Source organism: Centropristis striata, chromosome 13 (assembly GCF_030273125.1).
Source record: "Centropristis striata isolate RG_2023a ecotype Rhode Island chromosome 13, C.striata_1.0, whole genome shotgun sequence".
NCBI classification, from domain to species: domain Eukaryota; kingdom Metazoa; phylum Chordata; class Actinopteri; order Perciformes; family Serranidae; genus Centropristis; species Centropristis striata.
The window spans coordinates 30,380,843-30,405,964 of NC_081529.1; the positions used below are offsets into that span (position 1 = coordinate 30,380,843).

Sequence of the window (25,122 nt, forward strand, 5' to 3'; positions counted from 1 at the left end):
TCTTGATAATAATTTGGTTATTATTAAGTAAACCATGTTAAATGTCAAGATATCAGCTCTTAAATTGAACTCTTATAGACTTATTTTGTTGTTATCATTATATTGTCCAAAAAAATGTACATTTAGTTGTACCAGGCATTAAAATGAACAAAAAATTTAAGAAAACAAGGGTCAAATAATTTTTTCCATGACTGTAAACACTCTATCTGACAAGAATAAATCACATTGTCACAATTATTTCATGGAAAGAGGCAAAAAATAATGTATTCCAACTTTTTGAGCAACCGTGTAATTGGATAGCTTTCTTTAAAAAAAACAAAAAAACATTAAGAGACAAATCAGTCAAAGAGATATCAGTGATTCTGACCAACAGTCAGTTAACAAGCTTCTTCCTTCCTTGTGGATGATTCTGCAGCTGTAAATGGGTCACTGGAGATGAAACAAAAGTCACAATGACAAATGTTGAATCAAACAAACTCTTATGTGCACATACTAATGGGATAATTACCTACCTGGACAGGAAATGCTACAACCTTTACTATTGCCACACGTCATTTTAGTCTTTGACACGGATATGCATAATATCTGTCCAATTACGATAACAATCGTCATGTCATTGCTGCCGAATATGTTCAATTGTTTGTGTGGTGTGAAAATGTTTGGTCACGAAATGTCCCACTTTTCTCATAGAGGTCACGTCAGAGCTTTCCCCGTGACCCAAATTGTAGAATACTCCGACATAACACCCTCCAAACTCAAATCTGGGTCACAGAAATCTCCTCAGTATGTCATGTTAAAGTCCCTTCTAGATCACAATGACCGCTCGATCAGAGGTGAGAGCAAAGAAAATGTTCAATAAACCTTGGGTGTTAATTAAGTCTGCAGTGGCTGTGTCACGGCAGTGGTTTCTGTGCTGTGGTGGCTAATGAGAATCTTGTCCCTGTGGTGTTTACCAGGTGTGGGTGGTATGTGCGTGTGAAGTAGCAGGGATTAGCTGGCGTATCTTTGATGACAACATATATGAATATATAGGTCAGTGGCTTAGAAGATCAAGAGAGAAAATCATTGCATGCAATGTTGTGTTTCTCTATACCTCTGGGTCTCTACAGGTGAACTGCATCATAAGCATAGTGTGCATGTCATGGCTGTACCTTCATTTGCATGCACTTTCACTTATCATTGGTCAAACACTAAGTGAGCTTATTGTGAATGCATTCATTCAAGCTGTCTGGCTAATGGTGCTTATGACTGGCACTTGAGAGAATGAATACCTGTGGGTGACTGAGGCCTGATATAACAGGAATATAGGTCAATGAATTCTGAGAAAAAGATGGGTCAGGGTTTTTATTTACAGAACTACAGTATTGATATATTTATCTCATCATGCCTATTTGTATTACTCTGATACTCACTGCAAAGAGAGAAGGCTGGAATCAGAAATTCAGGACAGGAAGAAGTAGTGATGCTTACTTTTTGATATTAGCCCTTTTATCTTGTATCATTAATCTAATTTCAACATAAAGACGTCATGTATGCACACAAGGAAAAAGGGATACCCATATGGAAATACATGACCTGAATACTGCTCTTCACTCACCTGTGGAATAGACACTCATTGGAGTCCATTAGACCAAATTCGTGCCCGTCATGCAGACAGGTTAATACTGGTTGCCATGCTTCACTCTATATGCAGACCACATATTGCGGCACACTTGTAGACATATGAAGTTGAATTTAGGTATAGATGCTTGAGGTTGCTAGGGAGCGGCATGTGCCATTATTCCCGGCCATCGCAGGTCAGGTTTGTGTGTTTTGTGTATTTATAGATTGTCTGTGGCCTATTTCACGGGAAATATAGGTTATCAGTGGTTTCATTTGAAAGAGAATCCAATCGTAGAAACTGGGGATCCCTGAAAAACAATATCATATTAGTCGTCTCCAAAATAGACTTGTTTAATGCTAAAGGTAATACATGGACAAATTCCCTCTCTTTTTAGTCCATATCCATGGTTTTCATTATTTTGTTTGTGCTCTTTGATTTTTTTGGGATTCACCATTTTTTTTTCTCTTAATTTCGCTCTTTTATGATGCAAGATCAAATGAGGAACATAGAAAAAAAGTGTATGCATATAATACAATGAAATGTGCATTATGATACAATACTCATTATGATGAGTATTTCATGTTTTAGCTGTGCTTTTGGTTTTCCTGTTTTGCTGTTATATTTTAAATAAACTTTGAAACAAGACAAAGATATAAAGGGGGTAAATAAACGTGCACATTTTATTACTTAAAAGAAAATAATTGATTAATTTAAATTATTGTTATTAATAATAATACATTAATACAAGATCATGTGAAATGAGTTGTTTCTTGTTATCTTGCATTTATGTATGAAAATGTAGCATATCTTTATGAAGCGTCGCCATATGGTGACGTGTCATATGACGCGTGACGTAAATTATCTGCGCCGCAAAGCAGAGAGCGCGATGGCGGCTGCTCAACCAAAGCAAGAGAAGGAGAGCGACGATTGCTCTTTGCTGCCTCTCGTTCATGACATTATCAAATGGTGAGTTTACAGGAAAGTCCGTGTGTGTTGCGTGATAAGTCACGGCTCTGTGGAACTCTCTTTATATGCTGTAAAACTGTCGTTGTGGTGGAGGTGCTGAACTGGTCGACCTGTTTGCTAAAGCTAGCGTTAGCTGTTATTGCTAGGCTAACTAGATTAAGGTAAATGACCGAAATAACATAATGTGAAAATAACACTTTCATTATTCACCTTATTCTCTTTAAGCATGGACAAGGACAGCCAGGATGTCCATCAAGAACTGGCCAAGCTGAAGGTAAAGATCCAGGAGGCTCGGGAGCAGATCTCCAACATGCCCGGGATAGACTGCAGTCCGCCGGAGCAGCAGCAGCAGTTTTCAACGCTGCGGGAGCAGGTCCGCACCAAGAACCAGCTGCTGCAGAAATACAAAAGTCTGTGCATGTTTGACGTGCCAAAAGCATCATGATAATTAAGACTGGATTACTGCACTGGGTGGATGAAGCTCACAGACAGTGGAGGAGCAGGAAGGACCTCTTATTGTTTCCATCGTTACTCATGGAGCATAGGTGGGATTCTAGAAAACGGGATGGACGTTTGAATGAACAAGGACTTATTTTTCCTCAGTTTTATGAAAGTCACATGTTATGCATTGCAAGTTGCAGACTTTGCGGAGTATTATTTCTATTCATTGTAGTTTTTCAGTGTATTGTTTTCCTAACTTGTGATATCTTACATTATTTGTATTTTGTAATAAAATGAATTGATCAGGAACTGTTGGCTTAAAGCTGTTTTTAATGAGCTCATTAGTCACACCCATTCATTTAGATCTGTGACCATTCTCCATTAACCATATTTTATCAGTGTGCAAGATGATAATTGATTCATTTATTGCTTTTAGACATGAAGATTGGATTTGCAGATATCTGGAATCCAATTATTTAGTGAAATGTATGTAGCTTCTATCCACATTCACGCTGAAAAAATAGTTAAATCTGAATGGATGGGCTTTAAACAGTGTGTGTGTGTTGGGGGGTGATTATGGACCCTCAGGTCAGTATGTAGCAGCTTCAACATTTTTATCTGCTTGTTTATTATTTGCACAGGAAATAAAACAAATTCTCTGTATAATGTGCAGAGTAGTGCACATTTTAAATTTTGCAGTGTTTTATGTGACTTCATTTTTTTTTTTTTTGCTTGAAAGAAAAGAGAAGAGGGAGACAGACTATGAAAGTAACAAGTGGTTTTATTTTCTCTTGTATCCAAAAGTTGACGTAGACAGAATAAATACACATTCAAATTTGTTCATAATGCACAAACATTTAAGTTTCACCAAAATGGCGAAATGTAAACTTTTTTTTCCTCCTCAAGTCCCATTCTCAGCAAGCTAATGTAGAGGCAGATTGTACAGCATTTTCAGAGCATCTACTGCATCACTACACGGGGACGGGCTGAGCCACCTGTCCACCATGTGTCTCATCACAGTTTTGGTTCAAGTGCCACTGCAAGTATTTTGGGGCTTTCACATTGTCCTGGGTGCAGAACGGCTCCACTTCAGCTCAGGAAAGTCTCACAGAAAGTATCAGCATATGATGCAGCCTTTCTCTTTGGTCTGGCTGCCTCCTATGGCTTTCTCCTTTATGTACATCAAGTCACTGTGCACGCTCGGTCTTTGCGCAAACGGCGCAACAATCCCATATGCGTTCCCGTCTTTGCACTTCTTGCTTCTGAAGGACTTTCTGTGAAGAACATCGCCATACTGAACGGACACTTTGCAGTGGCGACCTGGGCTCATTTCGTTTGGCAGCTTGGCCATGGTAAAGAGAGTCTGAAACATTTGGTCCACGTTGGTGTTCTTCTTTGCTGAGATTTCAAAGTAAGCGCAGTGCTCGTCTCCACCAACCAGCTGCTCGATCTCCTCCTCCTGCACCTCCCGGTAAAAGTCTTTATCACACTTGTTGCCGCAGATGACCAGCGGGACGTCCACGTTCTCCTTGGTTTTGTTTCGCAGGCAGGACTTGGTCTCATAAATCTGGCGCTTCAGGCGCTGCACCTCCTGGAAGGAGTCTCTGTTGTCCAGGCTGAATACCAAGATGAACACATCGCCTGAAAAAACACAAGAGAAGACAGGGTCAGTGAAAAATAATAATAATTATTATAAAATTCATGAGATCTGCAAACAGGGACATGCTTATTTATAATTTCAAGTTTTGAAGCTCAACTCACCGGTAAGAATTGAAAGCCTCCTCATTGCAGGGAAGGGATGATTTCCAGATGTGTCCAAAATGTCCAGCTGGTAAACGTCTCCTCTGATGCTGTAGAGTTTCCTATGAAAGTCCTCAATAGTAGGTGTGTACTGATCTTCAACTCTCTCATTCAGAAATCGAGAGATGATGGCTGTCTTCCCAACTTTAGTGGAGCCCAGAATCACCATCCTGTGGCAGTTCTTGGCGGGTATGTCGAACTCGTTCTCTGCCGGGGACATTTTCTTAATCATGCTTGCAGCAGTTGCACCCGAAGGTCTCTGGTGCTGTTGCAGAAGGTTTTTTTTAAGTCCTTTCAGTGATGTGAGGGGTCTAACCTCGCTGTGTCTCTGAAGTCGGAGGAGAGCAGGCTGGGTTTTTATGGAGGAGGTTTGCCGCGCCTCCCAAATGCGTCATGCGACACGCTCTAGCTTGGGGAGCTGGAGCAAGACCCGATATTATAATGTTACTATGGCTGTTTTTGTGCGTCAGCCCTGTCCACCCCTCATCAACAGAAACATGTGAAGACAGCTTGTTTTCAAATATAATGCTAAACCGTTAAAACATTACACCATATCTGTGCGTAATCATCACAGATTCATCGGCGTTAATGCAATTTGGATTTGTTAAAATGACAGAGTGTGCATTATATTAAACCAATGAGTTTTATTGCATTAGCTAAAGCGATGCACTATCTAATATTAAACTTTTATGTGCATGCATCATTAGCCTTTTCTTTTCCCTGTTTGTCCCTGTGCAGGCTCCATACAGTCAAACTGCATGCGAGCTTCATCTGTTTGCTCAATCACCAGTAATCAGTAAACAGACTTTTCCTCCGGAGAAAGCAGCTGGAATACAGTGAGGAGGTTAGGTGAACGCAGGGGGCGCAGCGGCACACACAAGCACACACGGCTTATTAAAAATGTGTGTTTGCTCTTATAGCCTTGATGCTTCCAGTATGTTTTCCCACCAGCACGACTTTATGTCTCAGATGCCACATAAAGATATGTGCATTTATTATACTGTAGCAGTTTCGTGTATACAGTATATATTGAATTGATGTTTTAAAATATGTTTCATTCATCGTATCTATTTGATATATTTAATTTAATCTATTTTATTGGCTTTATAATTTATTTAATCCAGAACTTTCTTTGGGGATGTTTAAGTTACCATTAAAGTAAATTCTGGTGATATGCAGATGCATATAAATGTTGTAAGTGTCCCACTTTCACCAGTTAAAAGAATAAAAGATGGTAAAAATAGATAATGCAATGTGCAAGTAAATACATTTTTCTTGATTTAATGCTAAAAGATTTACCGGCTTTTCAATATTTAATGCAATAGTGATTGTCTAAATAGCAACACAAAATATTGCAATGATTGTTGTAACAATAAACAAATAAAAACATTTACGAAAAACATAAAAACATAACCATTAATTCAGGGTATGCCAACTGTCCCATGCCATAAGAATGAAAACAATATCCATTTAGATTAAAATTAAATAATCTTATGCATTTAGGACTAGTGGCAGTGCTGTTGTGTAGTTCTTAAATATTGCAAATATTTTTTAGGGTTCAAGAAGATATTTTATGGATATAATCCTCCTTTTAAAAGTAAAAGCTCATCTTCTCTGCTGGATTTGACAAAATTAGCAACAATGTACAGACGTCACAATGAGAAAAACAAAACCTACAACTGAAGAACAGCTGGGTGTGACTGGTGCCTGGGAGCCATCCAATCAAGTTTGTATTGACTTTGTCGTATGTGCTAATCAAAGTACCCCACAGACGGTCTAAAGATAGATCCTGCTGTTTGTGACTCAAACTCTGCTCATCCACTTTGCCACCTTACCACTTATCACCTTTCACTTATCTTCTCACCTGTGAATCAGTGTAGAGAGAGAGAAAATGACTGAAAAGAGAAAGTCTTGTGCTTGATCCAGTTGTTACTCCTGCTGCCAAGTGTTAGTCTCAGCATCTACCATAATGCTAATATTGTGAATAACATATTGCTCCTAATTTATAATTTCTGTAACTTTTCTCATTTGATGAGCTACATGAGTTTCATATGAGCTTTGTTTTCATGCATACTCTGCAAGCACTAATACAGGCAATACCTGAGCTCCAGTCACCTCTTTAAATTAAGTTTATTATTATTATTATTATTATTATTATTATTATTATTATTACTGTTATTTTTTACTTTCTTTTTTGATTGTTCTGAAATTATTTCATTTCCTAACAACATGAAAGGATATATAATTTATATACGCTACATATATATTTTTTCTTTTCCTCTATGAATCATACACATGGACCTGTGTAGCACCTTTTTTTTTTTTTTAAATACTATCAGAAATGAAAGAAATTTAAGTCCTAACAAGTGTAATTGTATATGCATCTCCTTGCTGTATTGTACGTATATGTGTTGAATTAAATAAAATTAAATAAATAAATAAATAAATAAGGAGATGACAGATGATATCTACCCTTCAAATGGAAGATAAATAATAATGTAATAACAATTACTGAGACTTTTTTTTATAAAGGTTATTATATCAGTTATAATAGATCATTCTCAGGAAGTTTCCTGTATAATTTTAAATGTCCTGTGTTATTTAAAGGCAGCAGTGTTTATTTGAAGTGTCAGTGTGTCAAGATTCTTGAGAGAGAGTCTGCAAACTAGCATCATCACAGAAAATAACCATTTACATCATGAATCTACTAATCTTTTTTCCCCCTTTGCTCTATCCACGCTTGAAATAAAATAAAAAAAAATGCACAATGTCCAAAACAAACCTTAGTATTTACCTTGATTTCATGTGAAACCTAAAACTTGCAGACACTGATGACCTTTTTTAGCCATCTGTAGGGCATTGGGGATGAAATTAGATAGGTGTACTTAAGCCCGGTTGTTCGAGGCTTGAACGATGGGTTTGTGTAACCAGCGTGGAGTGAACCAGTGCTATACCCTTCACTATTGGTCAGTAATTAAGCCAGTGTGTTCCCAGATATGTGTATAACAGGACACGTGCATACGGGCTTGTTCAGCAAGGCACTGCCATAACACAGCCTGCACAAAAACAGGACGGAGGGAATATGGTGTGCTATATTCTTTCACTTAGGGAACACATCGTTACTCGTCTCTGTGTATTTTAGATGGATGTCAAGAGTTTTGCACTCAGTATGTGTATTTAAACATGTCCAATGAAATGCTTTATAAAAAGACAGCTGGCTGATTTAAAAGCTTTTTTTTCTTGGAAACAGCTGATAGAACAGTTCATGGCGAGAGCTAAGCCGGCAGAGAAACATCAATATTTTCACTGTGAGTTCTCTTTGAACCTCAATGTCAAATACAGAAACTCTGGCTGCTCACCTGGATACCAGCTCAGGGTCAGCACTAGAAAACATACACACAGTACAGTATAATGTGTCTTTTAAGCACTTTCTCTTTGTCTGTGTCGATCCCGATGCTTTAGTCTTGTACTGCACTGTAAACAATTGTCTTGTAAATTAACAGTAAAATACTGGCAGCAGGGTTGCCAGCATTCTACTGTTAATTTTACAGTTCCCTTACTGTTATTTACTTTATAGTATGTTACTTTGATAAAACCACATACTGCATTACAGTACAATCCTGTATATCCTTGATTTGATAGTAAAATACTGATACTGCAAACATCATCTAACAAATAAAACATAGTTCAACTTGTGATTTGCTCAAGAAATGCAGGATTAAAATGGATGTTCCAAGAAAGGAAAGACCAGAGTTGGCTGAATGTCTCCTCTGGAAATACAGTAGCTTTCCGTATTTTCTCAGCCTAATCGCTGTTGATTCTACCATAACTCCCAGAATGCAATGCTATTTATGGTATATTACAGTATTTTACGGGAAACGGCAAACTACCTACAAATATTTTTCCCCAGAATGCATTGTTTTCTACAGTATAGTACCTTTTTAATGCACTGCAAAAAAAGAAAAGTTGGGTGAACTCAAAATTTCAAGGCAACAAACTTCGATAAAATTTTAAGTTGGACAATTAAACTAAATATTTTAAGTTTCGTTTTTGAGTTTGCTCAACTCTGAATTTCTCTGGCACGATTGTAACGCCGCTATGAATGTCAGCTAATAATGACCACAGTTTTGAGTTAGCAGTGATACGCTAATGGCTACTCTTGTAGCTGTAACAAGCATCAGTTAGCCGCTAGCATCAGTTAGCCGTTAGCATCAGTTAGCCGTTAGCATCAGTTAGCCGCTAGCATCAGCTAGCCGCTAGCATCAGTTAGCCGCTAGCTTTCGCTAATGACAGAATTTCACAACAAAGAAATAAGAGTTAGCAGAACTATTGTCCCTTGTTTTGAACCCCAACTTAAAGATATAAGTAACAACAACTCACAAACTTGTTTTTGAGCAGACAACTGGCTTGCTTTGTTGTGCTAACTTACATTATTGCCCTAAATGTCAATAATTTATATTTCCAAGTTTTACCAAATTAAATCACTGTTTTAGGCCAAAAAAATACAAGTTGGCTTTTTTGCAGTGTGGAAAACAGAATGTTACTGTCACAATTTGGCTGTTTTCTTACAGCAATTTGTTACAGTGTGTGTTTGTGTCCCAGCCTGTTCTGTTACATAGCTGGATCTCAACACATGCACTGTCCTGGCAACGTGTCCCTTCAAGCAGTGTAAGCACACCAGCTGCAGCCCACTCAGGCCACAGCCAATCATACACATTAAACTAATTTCCCTCTCAGCCATGTTTGCCTTCATCAATTAGTAAAAAGGACAGAAAAGACTGGAAAAGCCTGTGAGGACACAGTGCTTCACAGCTGATCTGAAAACAATATCATATTTTGTGATCTGGTGTTAAAAATAAGATGAAATAGGATCCTCATCTCCTTATTTCATTCAAAATACCAAGCAATGTGACTGTCTTTTCCCTCTATAAAGCTACAGAGATTCTTTTTTTTATAATGTTTGGTAGTTCAATCTTTTTTCCAATTCTATGAATTAAACATTACTTGGCTGAAGCAGAAGAAAACACACCGACAGACTGATTTCTTAAACAACAGTGATGTAATTAAAGCAGATACATTAACATTTGAATACAGACAGAACAGTTTATTTCTGGCATCAAGTCATAACATACGTGCCTTCTGACGACATAACATGCATGAACAGCCCGCTGTGCATAACATGCTTAACACGTAGTCAATTCGTAAAACCTAATTTACAGGAGCATATGTGTGAACGTACATTATGTGTCTGTGTGGTTGTGAGTGTGCTGGAGGACATGCATAGAGCTGATCCACATTGACTTGCATGGTTTTCTTACTCTTGGCAGTTTTGGGCTATTTTGGTGGGGGGTTTTTTAATACTTCAATTTTTTCATGTATATACTACTAGAAAAATGTTTACCATTTCATGTTGGTTGCATTTTTTTTCAGCACAACCTCACATATATGGCCTGATATTTATTTTTTCACTTTGACATACTCTATCAACAATTTTGAACACACAAAATAAACAACATAAAATCAGGTTTTGAAAATAATGTTGTTTTTTTTTACTTTCAAAACAAAATCGTGCTCAGTGAAGAATTTGAAATATTTCCAATGTGAACACAGGTTGCAAATATAACATCTATGAGGTAAAAATGAGGATACCATCTAATTATACATTTCATATTAAATACATTTGACCTTATCTCCACTTTTACCCGGCCTATCATCATTAAACAAAAAATGGTACCGAGGTTTAAATTATATTTTATCATGTTATCTTGCAGCCACAAAAACTCTTAAATAAACCAATGTGTGCAGCTGAAACTAGATTTAGTGATTTAGTGATTTAGTGAGATGTGCCATAATAACCACTGCAGAATTTGATGGTATTTTTCCTATTGGTGGTGATACAGAAATATTTTTCAGACTGAGACCAAGATGCAGATCAACATTTCTATCTTTAAATGTTATATGGCCACAAAGTAGTTGACGCACATCCCCAATATTCTACAAGGTGCGTTGGCAAAAAACAAACATAGACTTCATCTGATTCAGCACAGCTGTGAGTCCCAGAATAAGTCCCAAATTACATCAGATGCATGTGCTTACACAAGAGTTGGTCAGGCCTGCAGGTGCCTTTTCCTTGATACCATTTTCAAGCCTTGAGAGCTTCCGAGTTACATGTAGTATACGTTATGTTCTGTGGCAAAGAGGAAGGGTAAGTCCATTGTATGGATTTGCTTAAAGGAACACTCCACCGTTTTTTCATATTAAAACATGTTATTCGGTCAAGTTAGACGAGTTGATACAGACCTCGTGTAGCTGTATTTAAATAGGGAAAACGTGGAGGAGTTTGGTCGCTTCTAACTGTCCATCTGTTTGGATCCTAATGAATGAACTGGGCTAAGCTAAGTGCTAGCCAAGTGGCGATTGAGTGCACGCATTGAGACACGAGAGGTCTGTATCAACTCATCTTACTTGACCGAACAACATGTTTTAATATGAAAAAACGGTGGAGTGTTCCTTTAAATCCATAATCTCTAGTTTAACAGAATAACAAGTTACAAAACAAGCTGTTTGTAGCCGCGTTATTTGCTTAACTGCCACAGTTTACCTGCAGCTACCTGAATGCAATATAAAACTAGAATGGCACTTGAGGAAGACCCTCTGCAAAGGCCAATGGTGCCTTTTCCAGAGTTTGGAAGTTGTTCTCCTGACTTCGGAGTGTTCATGAGCTTTAAGTCATAATTTGGAAACAACATGGACATGGAGATGTGTAATTTATTGCTCAGAGCATGTAAACAATGAAGTGAATAGGACAGAACAGATCAGGTGAACCATTAACCTTGACCTGCATTCATTTCCCATGTTATTTAATGCTGACTATGTGTTTGAATATCTTTTTTTAAATTATTACAACAGATCATTATATCCATTTTTCCTTGCATGCTTTATGAAGAAAAATAGTTGTTGTATTATTACATTAAGTTTACACGCATGGGTCAAAAATTACCTTGTGCATTACAAGTGTAGTGATACAAAAAAGTGATACACTAACTTAACAATTTGAGTATATTTGTAACTACGTCTGTCATATTTTTAAGGTTTAACTTTAAAAAGAGCTGTTAGAACCACAAGATTACATTGGAAACTCACATATTTAACATTTGAGACTTATTAGAGCCACCAAATAATAATTTCCATTGGAAAAACACAAATTTAACAAAATAGGACAGTTAATATTTGTGTCTTCTTTGTCAGGTTTTAAATTGGTGACAACCTATAAACACCTTCTAATCCACAACATGGGTCAAAAATGACCTTGTGCATTAGAAGCATAGTTCTAAAAAAAGTTTTTTTATTCAAAAGGTAAGAAATGAAAACAAAAAATTAGGATGTATGATGATCAAAAACAAGTTATTTGTGGAAATCCTGCAATACTGAATGATGAAATTAATTTATTGCAAAGATATAGAATATAAAAACTTAGTCGGGTCACTTTAGACCCATGTTGTGCATCAAAGGGTTAAACAGGCCTATATGACCGGTAACTATGTTTTTCCGAGTATTCTTGCATGAATGCATGAACAAAAAATGAATTTGTTTTTAATACATTTCATGAAAATCAGACCTTTTTTTATTCAAATCCTGCAGACAAATAAATAGACAAACTAACAGAAACAGTCTGAAGTATCCTCCTTGGTGGAGGTAATTAAGTAAACTTTCAATGCAACGATTATGTGCTCTGGCATATACGTAAGTCAAGTCTGGTGTCTTTATTGGAAAAAAACAAGAAAAGAAAATTCTAAGAAGTTCAATTTATATGTTCTGCGGATGAATAATGTGTTTAAGCGACCACTTTTCTCTCCGCAGATTAGCTACTGATCAGTTAAATCAGCAAGATAAAATCTGGCCGTATGGAGAGATAAAAGCTGATTATTCAGTCTTCCTGGTGCAGGAGAGGCCGTCTGATCTTGTCTGCTCGGGGCAGGCGGGGTCGTTCCGTGTTATCATGGCGTGAGACTCGGGTCTGTTGCGTGTCAGGCCAGGCCGCAGTGCAGAGGAACTGATGAATGAAGCACGAGCCTGCCTGTTCCAATACAAAGGCTTCAGGTTTCAGAGCCAATCAGAGCTCAAACCTTTTAGTTTGCTAACCACCTGTATGTTTTGATAAACCGACAACCTGTCAACTGTGTTATTTTTCTTCCTGACATGCAAGCTCCTGTCGTACAACATGCATGACGTACAACATGTGAAGCAAAACACCACTGTGTGTGATTTAAGGCGGCCATGTCCAATAAGGATGACACTTAGTAGTATTTTATGTTCCTGACCTGTTTACAAAGTGTGCTGGGTAGCAATTTCATCTCACTCTCAGAGAAACAGAACCAGGAAATAATCATGGGTGCTCCATCAGTGTAATTTTAGCTTTTTGAGAAATAACGACGCTGGAACTCTTCTTGAGATGGAACAGGTTGTTAGAACTAGCAGCAGCGTATTTTCTGATATCCTGCCTCTTTGTGTGAGTTATCAGAAGCGATTTGGTTCATAGCCTCACATGCACCTGACAGAAGGAGGTTCAGAGGGTTCTCCTTATCTGACCCGACTGACCTGCGGTTCTCTTGAACAGATGGTTATTTCTGCTAATGGTCTGAAGAGCAGCGAACGCACAGACAAACACATTGGGTTATGTGGACCCGGAGACCTGAGCTCACCTTACAAAGTTGGAGGGATGTCAGTCAGATCAATATACATGCTCGCTGCATGAAACAAGCATCCCCGACACCATCAACCAGCATCCAGACACAGAGAAAACACAAATGTCTCCCTATTTGTTTGTAAAATCTGCTATTTTTCCCTCTGAAATGTCTCAGAAAAATACAAAATGAACATATACATGTCCAAAGGGACTAAAGATATAATGTTGCATATTTACATGTATATGTCCATTAATATGTATTGTCCCTGTTTTAAATAAATAAACTCAAACTCAAAATAGTGTCAGTAAAAAAAATGAAAAATTAGAAAAAAATCTTCTTAATTACCAAATGTGTTTACTTGATTCAGAGTCAAACTTGTTGAAAAAAACAATATTTAACTAATTTAATTAGTTAAATAATTTAATTTAAATTTAATTAACAATATTTCAATATTTAAAAAAAAATGCAACCAAGTTTTTATTATGTGTACTGTAAACAAATGTCTCCCTATTTGTTTGTAAAATCTGCTATTTTTCCCTCTGAAATGTCTAAAAAATATAAAAATAGTGTCAGTAAAAAAATGAAAAATTAGAAAAAAATCCTCTTAATTACCAAATTTGTTTACTTGATTCAGAGTCAAACTTGTAACAGTTGAAAAAAAATCCCAATATTTCAATAAAAAAAAAAAAAAATGTAACCAAGTTTTTTATTATGTGCACTATAAACAAATGTCTCCCTATTTGTTTGTAAAACCTGCCAATTTTCCCTCTGAAATAAAAATTCCAAAATAGTCTCTGTAAAAAAATGAAGAAAAAAATCCTCTTAATTACCAAATGTGTGTTTACTTGCTTCATTTACAGTCAAACTTTGAAAAAGTTGAAAAAAAAAAAAAAAAAAATGCAACCAGGTTTTTATTCTGTGAACTGTAAGCACAAATGTCTCCCTATTTGTTTGTAAAATCTGCTAAGTTTCCACTGAAATTTTTCAGAAAAATACAAAATAGTCTCTGTAAAAAAAACTATTACACATTTTGAAAGTCCTCCTAATGACCAATTTTGTGTTCAGTTGCTTTATTTACAGTTGGTTTTAAATTACAATATGTCAATATTTGGGAAAAATTGCAACCAAGTTTTGATTCTGTGAACTGTAAGCTAAAATTACTCCAAATTTATTTGTAAAATCTGCTATGTTTTTTGTTTCAGAAAAACAAACAAATATAAATAATCTTGTTAAAAAAGTGAAAAATTAGAGAAAATCCTCTTAATTACCAAATTTGTTTACGTGCTTTACAGTCAAACTTTTAAACAGTTGAAAAAACAATACCTCAATATTAAAAAAAAAAAAAAAAAAAAAAATGCAACCCTATATTTGTTTGTAAAATCTGCTATTTTTCCATCTGAAATGTCTCAGGAAAATAGTGTCAGTAAAAAAAAAATAATTACCAAATACAATACAAATACAAAATGCAACCTCATTTGTATCATGTGCACTGTACACAAATGTCTCCCTATTTGTTTTTAAAATCTGCTATTTTTCCATCTGAAATGTCTCAGAAAAATAAAAAATCGTCTTGTTAAAAAAAAAAAAAAATTTGAAAAAATCTTCTAAATGACCAAATTTGTTTACTTGCTTCGCAGTCCAATTTTTTAACATCTAAAAAAAAAAACAATATTTAAAATAAATATATAAATATAAATATATATTTTTCCCCTCTGAAATGTTTCAGAAAAATACAAAATAGTGTCAGTAACATAATAAAAAAAACCCAACAACAACTAATATTTGAACATTTAATAAAAAAAATGCAACCAGGTTTTCATTCCGTGAACTGTAAACACAATTGTATCCCCAGATTGGGCCTGTTAACAAAATGATCACGTAAGCCACTTAAACAGCACGTGCTGAATGTTGTTTAAAGGTGGATATCCACCCTGTTATTGAGAGCTATAGGTCATAGATGAAACACAGCATCATTTGTTTCCTTGTGAGTCTTTGGACAAAGGAGCTCAGTGAAAAGCCCCTTCGGAAAATTGGCCACAGACACTTAACTCTTTCCATGAGGCGTTTTGTAGCCCTGTATCAGAGGTAATGGTCGATTCCAATCCCGTGTTACTTCAGCGAGCAGTGTAGTTGGTAAATGTGACTACCACTGAGTGATCTTATAAATGCTTAACCTTAGACGTCAGTGAGCCGCTGCCCTTTGCAGCACTGTTTATGCAACTCTAATAGCTTCACGCAGAGACAAAAAAGAGAGGGAGGAGGTGGGAAGAAAGGGGAGAAAGAAAGGAAGCAAGTCTTTGGTGAGGATTGATACATTTAATTCCACCTCACACAAACACACATACACACACCTTTAATATCAAAAATTAATGGCATCAGTCGAACCACCCTGCCAGGCAGTTATGTAAGCATTCAAAATCTCCCTCCCGAACAGGCTTCCCCACCTCCCAGCAAATATTACATAAACTCCCTACCTGGTACCTGAACTGCTGTATGAAACATGTTACATGGGCTGTGTATGAAATTAATTCAAAATATGCCTCAAGGATTGTCAGTAAAACATCATTCGACACGTGTTGCCACAGAGGCCAAATCCTGATATTTAGAGGCCAAATCCAAGTATTTAGAGAGACAGTATGAGTATGAAAAATAATTGCTTTTAAAACATCAGAACATTTTCTAACCCTGAAAATGTGTATAACATGGTTCTCAAGTGCTGCCTGCTTTGACACCCAAAATGCTCTCCTTCTAACACTGAATAGATTGTGCGTCAGGGCTGCCTCGCATTATTTATCATGTTTTAGTGCACACTTTTTTTATGCACAACCTTTTAACCACTCACTGTAATATAGAAAATAAAAAATAAAACCTGCACTGGTAACACTTTACAATAATCAACTATGTGATGTTTATAGATGGTTTATAGACCAATTATTAACCATTTACAAATTGCTATACATATTTAATCTTTAAATGTTTTAAACCAAAGTTTTAAAGGTATATGAATCAATTCAAAATCATTAACATACTTAATATGGTGTTAAAAATGTTATAATGAGTGCAACTAAAACTATTGATAAACTTTTAATTATAATTACATTGTTAATGTTAAAGTAACTATAAACTTACATTAATAAACCATCTATTTGTCATTTATAAATGATGTAGCTAGTTAAACATTAGTAAATTATGTATTTTCCATTCTAATTGGCCTATACATGGTTTATAATTGATGCTTCAACATTAACAAACTATCTGTTTACCATTTATAAATGATGGTTATTGTAAAGTGTTACCCCTCCACTTTATGCAGATTAATAATGGCAATCATACTTTGAACATAAAAGAATATAGATGTATTGCTTCATCATACTTGATAAATACAGTATGGACACAAATTACCAATGTAGCCTATACTTTTTTCACAAGATGATAAATAAGTTAATAAAATAAGTAAGAAAAAATAAAGAAAAAATAAATAAGTTAATTATATATATATATATATATATATATATATATATATATATTTGTTGGTTTTTATATATATATAAATTAATTTTATTGGTTAATTATATATATATATATATATATATATATATATATATATATATGTTATATCTCTGCAACTCAAACCAACAAAGCTGGATTTCATAACATGGGATGAGCCACCGTAAATAATCATATGCACACACACATGGTCTGTACTCCCCATTTCCTCTGTTTTTGTTTACATCTGCGCTGTGTAACCAGCGCCCGTTGTGACTCAGCGTGATGTCAATCCCACCCACTGCTGGGATGGTTAGAGCTCAGTGGCCGCCACAGACATTCCTACTGTTTGCCTAATGAGGCATATATGCACGTTCTTTTCAAATAATTACACAGGCTGTATGCACAGGCATGCTTACTGCACCGGTACAGTGGGCTTGGACACATGATAGCCCTCCTAATCAAGTCTTTCTGTGGAACTGCTTTGACAGTTTTTTTTTTTCATATTTTGGCTTTTAAACAGATATGTAAACAGGAAGCTATCACATGGATCAGCCACACAAATGAAACACATGACTGACATTTGTTTTCTAATAATCTGATCATTTGGGAGACTGAATCATCCACTTTTAGTGCTTCTTTGATTATTGTTAATACTTCACATAACAAATTCATGGAAGAAGTTTTTGATTTCGTATATATTTTGCTATATATCGCTTATATTTATTGCTTTTCTACTTGTTTTGTGACCATTTTAAGTGCTTTACACTACAGACTGCGCTCATTCACCCATATATTAATACTGGTGGCAGAGGACTACCCTAAATGGTGCCACCTGCCGTATTGGGAAGTCGTTCACTCACCTCAACTCAACTCAACTCAACTTTATTGGTAAAGCACTTTAAAACAACCACAGCTGCAACAAAGTGCTGTACATAAACAAACAGAACAAGAACAATAAAATAAATAAAACAGGTTTCATTGCTTTTTAAAAAAAAATAATAATAATTAAAAAAAAAAAAACAATAAATAAAAGCAAATCATAAAACACTAAAAACAAGAGCAGAGTCTCATGTGTGGTTGAAAGCCAAGAAATAGAAATAGGTTTTAAGATGAGTTTTAAAAATGGACAGTGAGGAGATTTGTCTGATGTGCAAAGGCAGCTTATTCCATAGTTTGGGGGCTGCAACAGAGAAAGATCTGTCCCGTCTGAGCATCCGTTTGGACCTCGGTACCTCCAGGAGCAGCAGCTCAGCTGACCTGAGGCACCGAGCAGGAGAATATAGGAGAGATAAGGCGGGGAGAGACCATTTAAAGATTTAAAAACAAATAAAAGAATCTTAAAATGGACTCGAAAATGCACAGGCAGCCAGTGGAGGGAGGCCAGGATGGGAGTTATGTGCTCCCTCTTACGAACTCCAGTAAAGAGGCGTTCTGCACTAACTGGAGCCGTGGAGGGACAACTGACTGACTCCAAAGTACAAAGAGTTACAGTAATCCAGCTGAGATGTAACGAAGGCATGGATTACTGTTTCAAAGTGCTGGTGCAAAAGAAAAGGCGGTAACACAATAACCATCATTTATAAATGGTAAACAGATAGTTTATTAATGTTTAATCATCATTTATAAATGGTAAATAGGCCATTTAGAATGTAAATTCATAATTTATTAATGCTTAACTAACTACATGATTTATAAATGACAAATAGATGGTATATTAATGCAAGTTTATAGTTAATTTACCATTAACAAACAATTAAATTATAATGAATAGTTTATTAATAGTTTTAGTTGCACTAATTTTAACATTAACATATTAAGTATGTTCAATCAATCAATCAATCAATCAATCAATCAATCAATCAATCAATCAATCAAACTTTATTTATATAGCGCTTTTCCTACATATAAATGCAACTCAAAGTGCTTTACAAAAGCCATCAGCCCGTCCAAACGTATCAATGATTTTGAAATCATTCATATACCTTTAAATGTTTTAAACCAATACCTAAAGATTAAATATGTATAGCACTTTGTAAATGGTTAATAATTGGTCTATAAACCATCTATAAACATCACTTAGTTGGTTATTGTAAAGTGTTACTGAAAAGGCTTTACCATAGCCAGCTGCCTGATCTGTAAAAAAAAGCACTTATCTGACGATCTAATTTAAAATCACTTTCCATCTTAAATCCTAAATTTAAAATAGTCGGTCTTCCAAAAATCTGCCAGAGGGCCCAACACACAATAAATGCAGCATTGGGAGCAATTTGAGGCTCTACCAACTGAGCCACAGCCGCCCACCAGATTGAAACCTAACTTCGCTTTGAGGATCAATAAAGTATTTCTGATTCTGAAATTGCTATCTGACATCATCAACACATTGCTGCTTGGAACCTGCCTGACAAGCTGCTCCTGAACTACAATAATACTGCACTGTAGAAGCAAGACAATTAGCTTTCTGGAAGTTTGAGTGGCTCAATACAAAGCTGATGGGTATACAGTCTCTGGAATTTTTCCTTAAAAGGTAAATGCATGCCTACTTTCTTCTTTCCGAATCTGATTAGTATAGCTAATTAACTCTGCAAGGTTACTGTGACGACAGGGGAAGTATAGAATATAAAAAATCATGTGATTTATTAGTATAAATAGTAAATTATTCAGGTTTCAATGCTACTACCAGAGCCTTTGGTGCTTTGTACATTACAAATTACAAATTATATTTCAAGGTTTGTTTTTGAGGTATGGTTTGAAAGCAGCACATGAGTCCAATTCAAAGTATGACTCACTCTCAGAGAAAAGGGAATTAAACTTAATGTCTTTAAACACAGGAATCAGAAAAGTAGGAAAATAGAACTCCTCCTATTTGGGTGTAACTGTTTTTTTAAATGTCTTTTTAAGATTAATATTTCTATTTCTTTGTCTATTTTGTAACAAAGCATGCTGCTTGTTCTGTCTTTTATGCTGGAGAAAAATGATGACTTTTACAGGGATATTAATACACAAATACAGAGACAAAAATATATTGAATTTCAATGGAAATCTGCTTTAACCCTTTGGAGTTTGGGGCTATTTTGTCGATTTTTGTCTCCTTTTCATTCTAAAAAGCTTTACCATGACGTGTTGGCATCATTCTTTTCAGCACAACCTCAAGTATATCACCTGATTGTTTTTTTTTCATTTTGACTAACTGGATCAACATTTTGAACACAAAAAATATACACAAAACGCACATAAATACATAAAAACACACCAAAAACATTAAACGTTTCTTTTTTTTTCTTTTACAAAAAACACATAAAAACACACTAAGAAATTACAAAGAACACAGATAAAAACACAACAGCACACACACACACACACACACACACACACAAAAACACAAAAGTAAAAACACAAGATTGCAATAAAAATGCTGAATGCACACTGCAAAATTAGAAAAATCTCTGCATAAAAAGTAAAATCACTTGGTCAAGGTGTTTTTACCTTGGCTGAAAAAGAGTTGATGCATTAAATTGGACATGGAAACTTCTAGAAAAGCCAAAACGTTAGAGAACAGCTGACAGCAGGGCTCCATGCTGCTTCGTTTTCACGTTGTGACGTCATGAAGAAGTCGTGCTCCGGCGCTTTCGTGGACTCTAGAGGGTTAACTAAATTTAAAGGAATGAGCCTTTATATTCTGTAGAAATGCAGTACCATTACATCACCTATATCATTAAGCAGGGGCGTCGCTAAATGCAAAACTGACTGCTGATGGAGGGCAATGCTAACAGAAAGAACCCCAGCTCTCAGTTGCTAGCTAGTTCATTAGTCCACACAGCACGATTAGCTGATCTCCTGCTGCTCACAGCCAGACTTTTCACCTTTGTACTGTACCTCCCTTTGTACCACCGGCAGTGGAAAGCCTCCGGTGAGTCAGTGCTGCTTCCTTATCCGATTTGGTCTTTTCCCTCCATCCTGCAACTGGGTTCCTTCCAAATGTCATTCAATAAATCATTTTATGTTCATTCATTTTGTGTGACCTATAAGTCCTCCTGGTTGTGATGCTCTGTGTGTAACTAACATGGTTTTCACAAATAAAAAGTAATAGAAAATGAAAGTGAAAAGATGCTGAAAGCATATCTACTCTTTCTCCCTCGCTGAGAAATTTTAGATCTGGCCTCCGCTGCTCACCGCCTCCGCTGCTCAGATGAGGAATCTGTCGTGCACCAAAATCAGCCATAAACAGGCGTATCAGAATTTGTAATTGTAATTAGGTTTGGCTTTCGAAGTTACCGGAGTAAGTGCCTGAACAAATCTAGCTTTTCTGGTGTTGAATCAAGTATTTTAGGGAAGTGCACAGACATCTCCCCTTCAGTAGACGAATGTGAAAACACATTTCCTGATGTATTTGCTAAAAAATCATGTATTAACAGTCATCATTTTTTAGGTACATTTTCCAAAGAATTTCCCTGACACTCTCTAGTGACAGACTTTGCAAGTCAGTATAGCCACGGTCAGACATGATTGGAGATATAAGAAACACATTTTTGAGTGGAAAAGTTCAGGAAAGGTTTGCTGATTATGCTCCACTTTACCACTCATGCGAGAGGTCCTTGAAACCTTTTTTATGATTTTTTTATTGATTCACAGTTGCAGAAAACAATACAACCAAAGAATGTCATATTTTCAATTTCCTGTATAACCCAGCACCCACTCCACCCACCCCAGAGAGCCTTACATCGTTATATCAACAGGTTAATATACCCAGATCAGTTTAAGACAACAGTAATATATATATATATATATATATATACACTGTGAAAAGAACATACACTCCACTTTATGCAGCTTAACCCTCTGAAATCTTCGGCTATTATATCTGTTAAAAAATCTTTACCATGCCTTGTTGGTATCAGTTTTTTCAGCGCAACCTCACCTATATTTCCTGATAATTAATTTTTAACTTTGACTTACTTGATCAAAATTTTGAACCCAAAAGAAACAAAGGAAAAAAATAAAATCTGACCTTGAAAATTATGATTCACACACAGAAATGTTCATGTTGCAAATATGAACACAGGTTGCAAATATAACATATAACAGGTAAAATGAGGATAATCTCTAGTTCTATATTTTATACTAAATATATTTGACAATATCTCTGGTTTTACTTGGCCGAATATCATCAAAAAAAATCTGGTATGGAGTTTCAAGCCAGAACTTTAGAGGGAAGCTGATGGCAAGACTTGACATTGCTTAATTTTTCTTCAAGAAGTCATGGCGATCATACTTTAAACATAAAAGAATATAGATCTATATAGAACTGGCCTTAGTATATGGTATTATATCTAAGGGGGACGTTTCAGTAGCAGGGAGTTTATAACATAGTCAAGTAGTGGTTTCCAGTGTAAGCAAACGTTCTCAGGACAACCTCTAAGGCTGAATTAGATTTTCTCCAGTTTTAGTAGAAATAATAAATCATGTATCCAGGATTTAAAGGAAGGTGACTGGGTGGATTTCCATAACAGAAGAATTTCTCTGTGCACAATCAAAGACGCAAGAGCCATAACATTTTCCTGCAAAGATGTGGTTACAAGTTCATCAGGAGGCACTCCAAAAATAGCTTTCTGTGGCGAAGGACTAACAGATATGCCCAGTATGTCAGAGATAGATTTAAAAAATGATTGCCAGTAGACAATTTGGAACACTTCCAGAACATGTGTGTCAGATGTCTTGTCTGTACTAGGGTTGTCAAAAGTATCGATACTCAAAAAAGTATCGATACTAAAACGTTGTATTGGGATACGATTTTTCAAAAGTATCAATAGTTTATTGTTATGTGTGTAAAGCATAGCCAAGGAAGGAACACTTAAGTTATTTTTATTTTTTATCAAGCTTGCCTAATATTGTGCACAGCATACAATCTCAAAATATTGTTCTAATTGTTATTGTTTATTGTATTTATTTATTTTTTGCACTACCTCAGACCTGAAGCTTGTTATCATAGTTGCAGTTTCTTTTTGCACAACTGTTTTTTTTTTGTAAATATTCAACCTGTGGTTCTGTTCATTTTTACAAGTTGCATTTTTCTTGTTGATAAAAATATTTCTGTTAAATTTTGGGGTCTTTGTTTTTATCCTTGTGGTATCGAAAATGGTATCGAGTATCGAATATTTTCCTGAGTATCGGTATCGAGTTGAAAATTTTAGTATTGTGACAACCCTTGTTACGGCTCCACCCACACCCTCCTCCTCTGCTCCTTCACACCCCTCTGTTCCGGCCTCAGCCACTCCCAGCACCTCAGCTCGCTCCCAGCGGGCACTCCTCAGACACAGCTGCAACAGGTTGAGTTGACGAGGTGAATGAGCCGGATCACTGCACACCTGCTGCCACTCTCCAATCAACCCCTCTGCCTACAAGACTCCAGCTCTCCTGCCAGTCATCGCCAGATCTTCCCTGATTGTTACCTGGCAAGTACCTAGAAGAGACGCAGACTCCCTGCGAAGTGTTTGTTGCTGTTGCCTTTTTGCCTTTTGGCTTTTTGACCTTTTTTGCCTCCTTGCCTTGCTCCAACTCATATTCAACCTCTCTTCTCACAGATCTCCCCCCTCCAGCAGTGATCCGGCTTGCCTGCCCGTCAACCAGCCCAGTCACCTCACCTGCTCTTCACCTCCAGCTCACCTCCAGCTCCCCTCCAGCTCACCCAGCCTTTCCCCCCCACATCACCCTGCTAATAAAACCCTGAATTCTACTAAATCCTGCCTCCTGTGTTGTGCGCTCGAGCCTCTCCCCGCTACCCATAACAAACCCTAGTCTGGATAAAGTTTGAAGAGTTTGTCTCTGCTATAATGCTGTCCTTGAAACCTTAATAATCAATAATTTGATTCTCGTTTGTATTCTATTTTGAAATGACATGACAAATGTTCTTTGGTTCTGTGAATCTCATTTTTTTTCAATAATATAAAATAGTTATATATGTTGCGAGGCCATCTCCTTGCTAGTCTGGTCCTGTTTCTCTGTGTGTATGAACTGTTTGGGTCAAGTACAGTGCACACAGTAAACTGCAATTGTATTTTGCCTAAAGCCCTTCTCCAACCAAAACTACTGTCTTCATTACTACCCCACCACAATTGCTTTGCGTAAATTAGATTGTGGTAATGTCATTTGTTATGACGCACTCGCAGACACACTGGGAAAAGAAAGTTTTACCTGAGAAGGGACCGTGAGGTGACGCACTGTACTGGAACAAAAAGGGCAAGGCTGCTTCAGCAACATTAACAATCTGGGAAACAATGACGGTGAACGGTCTTCTATTAATAGTAAGAAGCTTATGAGTTCAGCTGTGCAGAAAGACGAGTACACCTGCGGGAGGAGGAGACAGCAAAGGTGGAAAAATAACAGATAGCAAGATAGCCGTTATTTTGGAATATTAAACACAGTTTAAACAATATTAAAAAATAAAGGCCTATATGATTTTGTGCTTTAATTTGCGTACTGTATGCCCAAACAAATAGCCTTAAAAATGACATGTGGTGAACTTGGGTGCAGTCACTATAGAAACAGTACAGATGTTTAATAAACCATCATCAATAACTCTTTTCTATTAAAGTATCCCAAAAAGCCATTATAGTGCCAGCATGAAATTAAAGCAGCGATATAGAATGAAACCAGCAATTTACACAAATACTCAAATTTTGTGAGCGAACCTTGACCTACTGCTCCCTGAAGAACAGAAAAGTAGATCAACCACTGACTTAAGTGTTCTTACATGCCCTCAGTCTCATTTGGAAATAGAAAATAATGGCAGACATGATGGAAAAAGACTATCTATTGTGGTTTCTGCTGTGAAAGTTACATCTATGATCATTTGTACTTAACCAGGGGTTGACTGAGTACAAAGGATAATTTCAGGAAAACCTCACAGTGTATAAAAATTACATACCGTTTCCAGGAAATAGTCTATCTGGGTGAGTTCAGGTAACAAATCTTAATGGTTGTGACTGGACATAAATACACAGCAGTTATAAAGCAACCATTTACTGGAGCCACAATCCATTTTTGCTGATTAGATTTAATTCATTTTGGCATGTTGATTTTTTGGATAAGTTAATTTAAAGGAATACTTCTCCCTTATGATGGCCATTTTAATATCACTTT

General features: G+C 36.3%; 2 protein-coding genes across 2 annotated transcripts; one reads left to right on the forward strand and one right to left on the reverse strand.

Moving 5' to 3' along the window:
• Nucleotides 1-2,446: 2,446 nt before the first annotated feature.
• Nucleotides 2,447-3,319, forward strand: med9 (mediator complex subunit 9). Its single transcript, XM_059348505.1, has 2 exons — nucleotides 2,447-2,569; nucleotides 2,795-3,319. The coding sequence occupies exons 1-2, from the start codon at nucleotides 2,490-2,492 to the stop codon at nucleotides 3,012-3,014; spliced, it is 300 nt and encodes a 99-aa protein (XP_059204488.1). The 5' UTR covers nucleotides 2,447-2,489; the 3' UTR covers nucleotides 3,015-3,319.
• Nucleotides 3,320-4,127: 808 nt separating this feature from the next.
• LOC131983864 (dexamethasone-induced Ras-related protein 1-like) lies at nucleotides 4,128-5,101 on the reverse strand. Its single transcript, XM_059348689.1, has 2 exons — nucleotides 4,772-5,101; nucleotides 4,128-4,651 (listed from the first exon to the last, which is right to left on the reverse strand). Exons 1-2 carry the CDS (start codon nucleotides 5,040-5,042, stop codon nucleotides 4,128-4,130), a joined length of 795 nt encoding a protein of 264 aa, XP_059204672.1. The 5' UTR covers nucleotides 5,043-5,101.
• Between the last annotated feature and the right edge of the window lie 20,021 nt (nucleotides 5,102-25,122).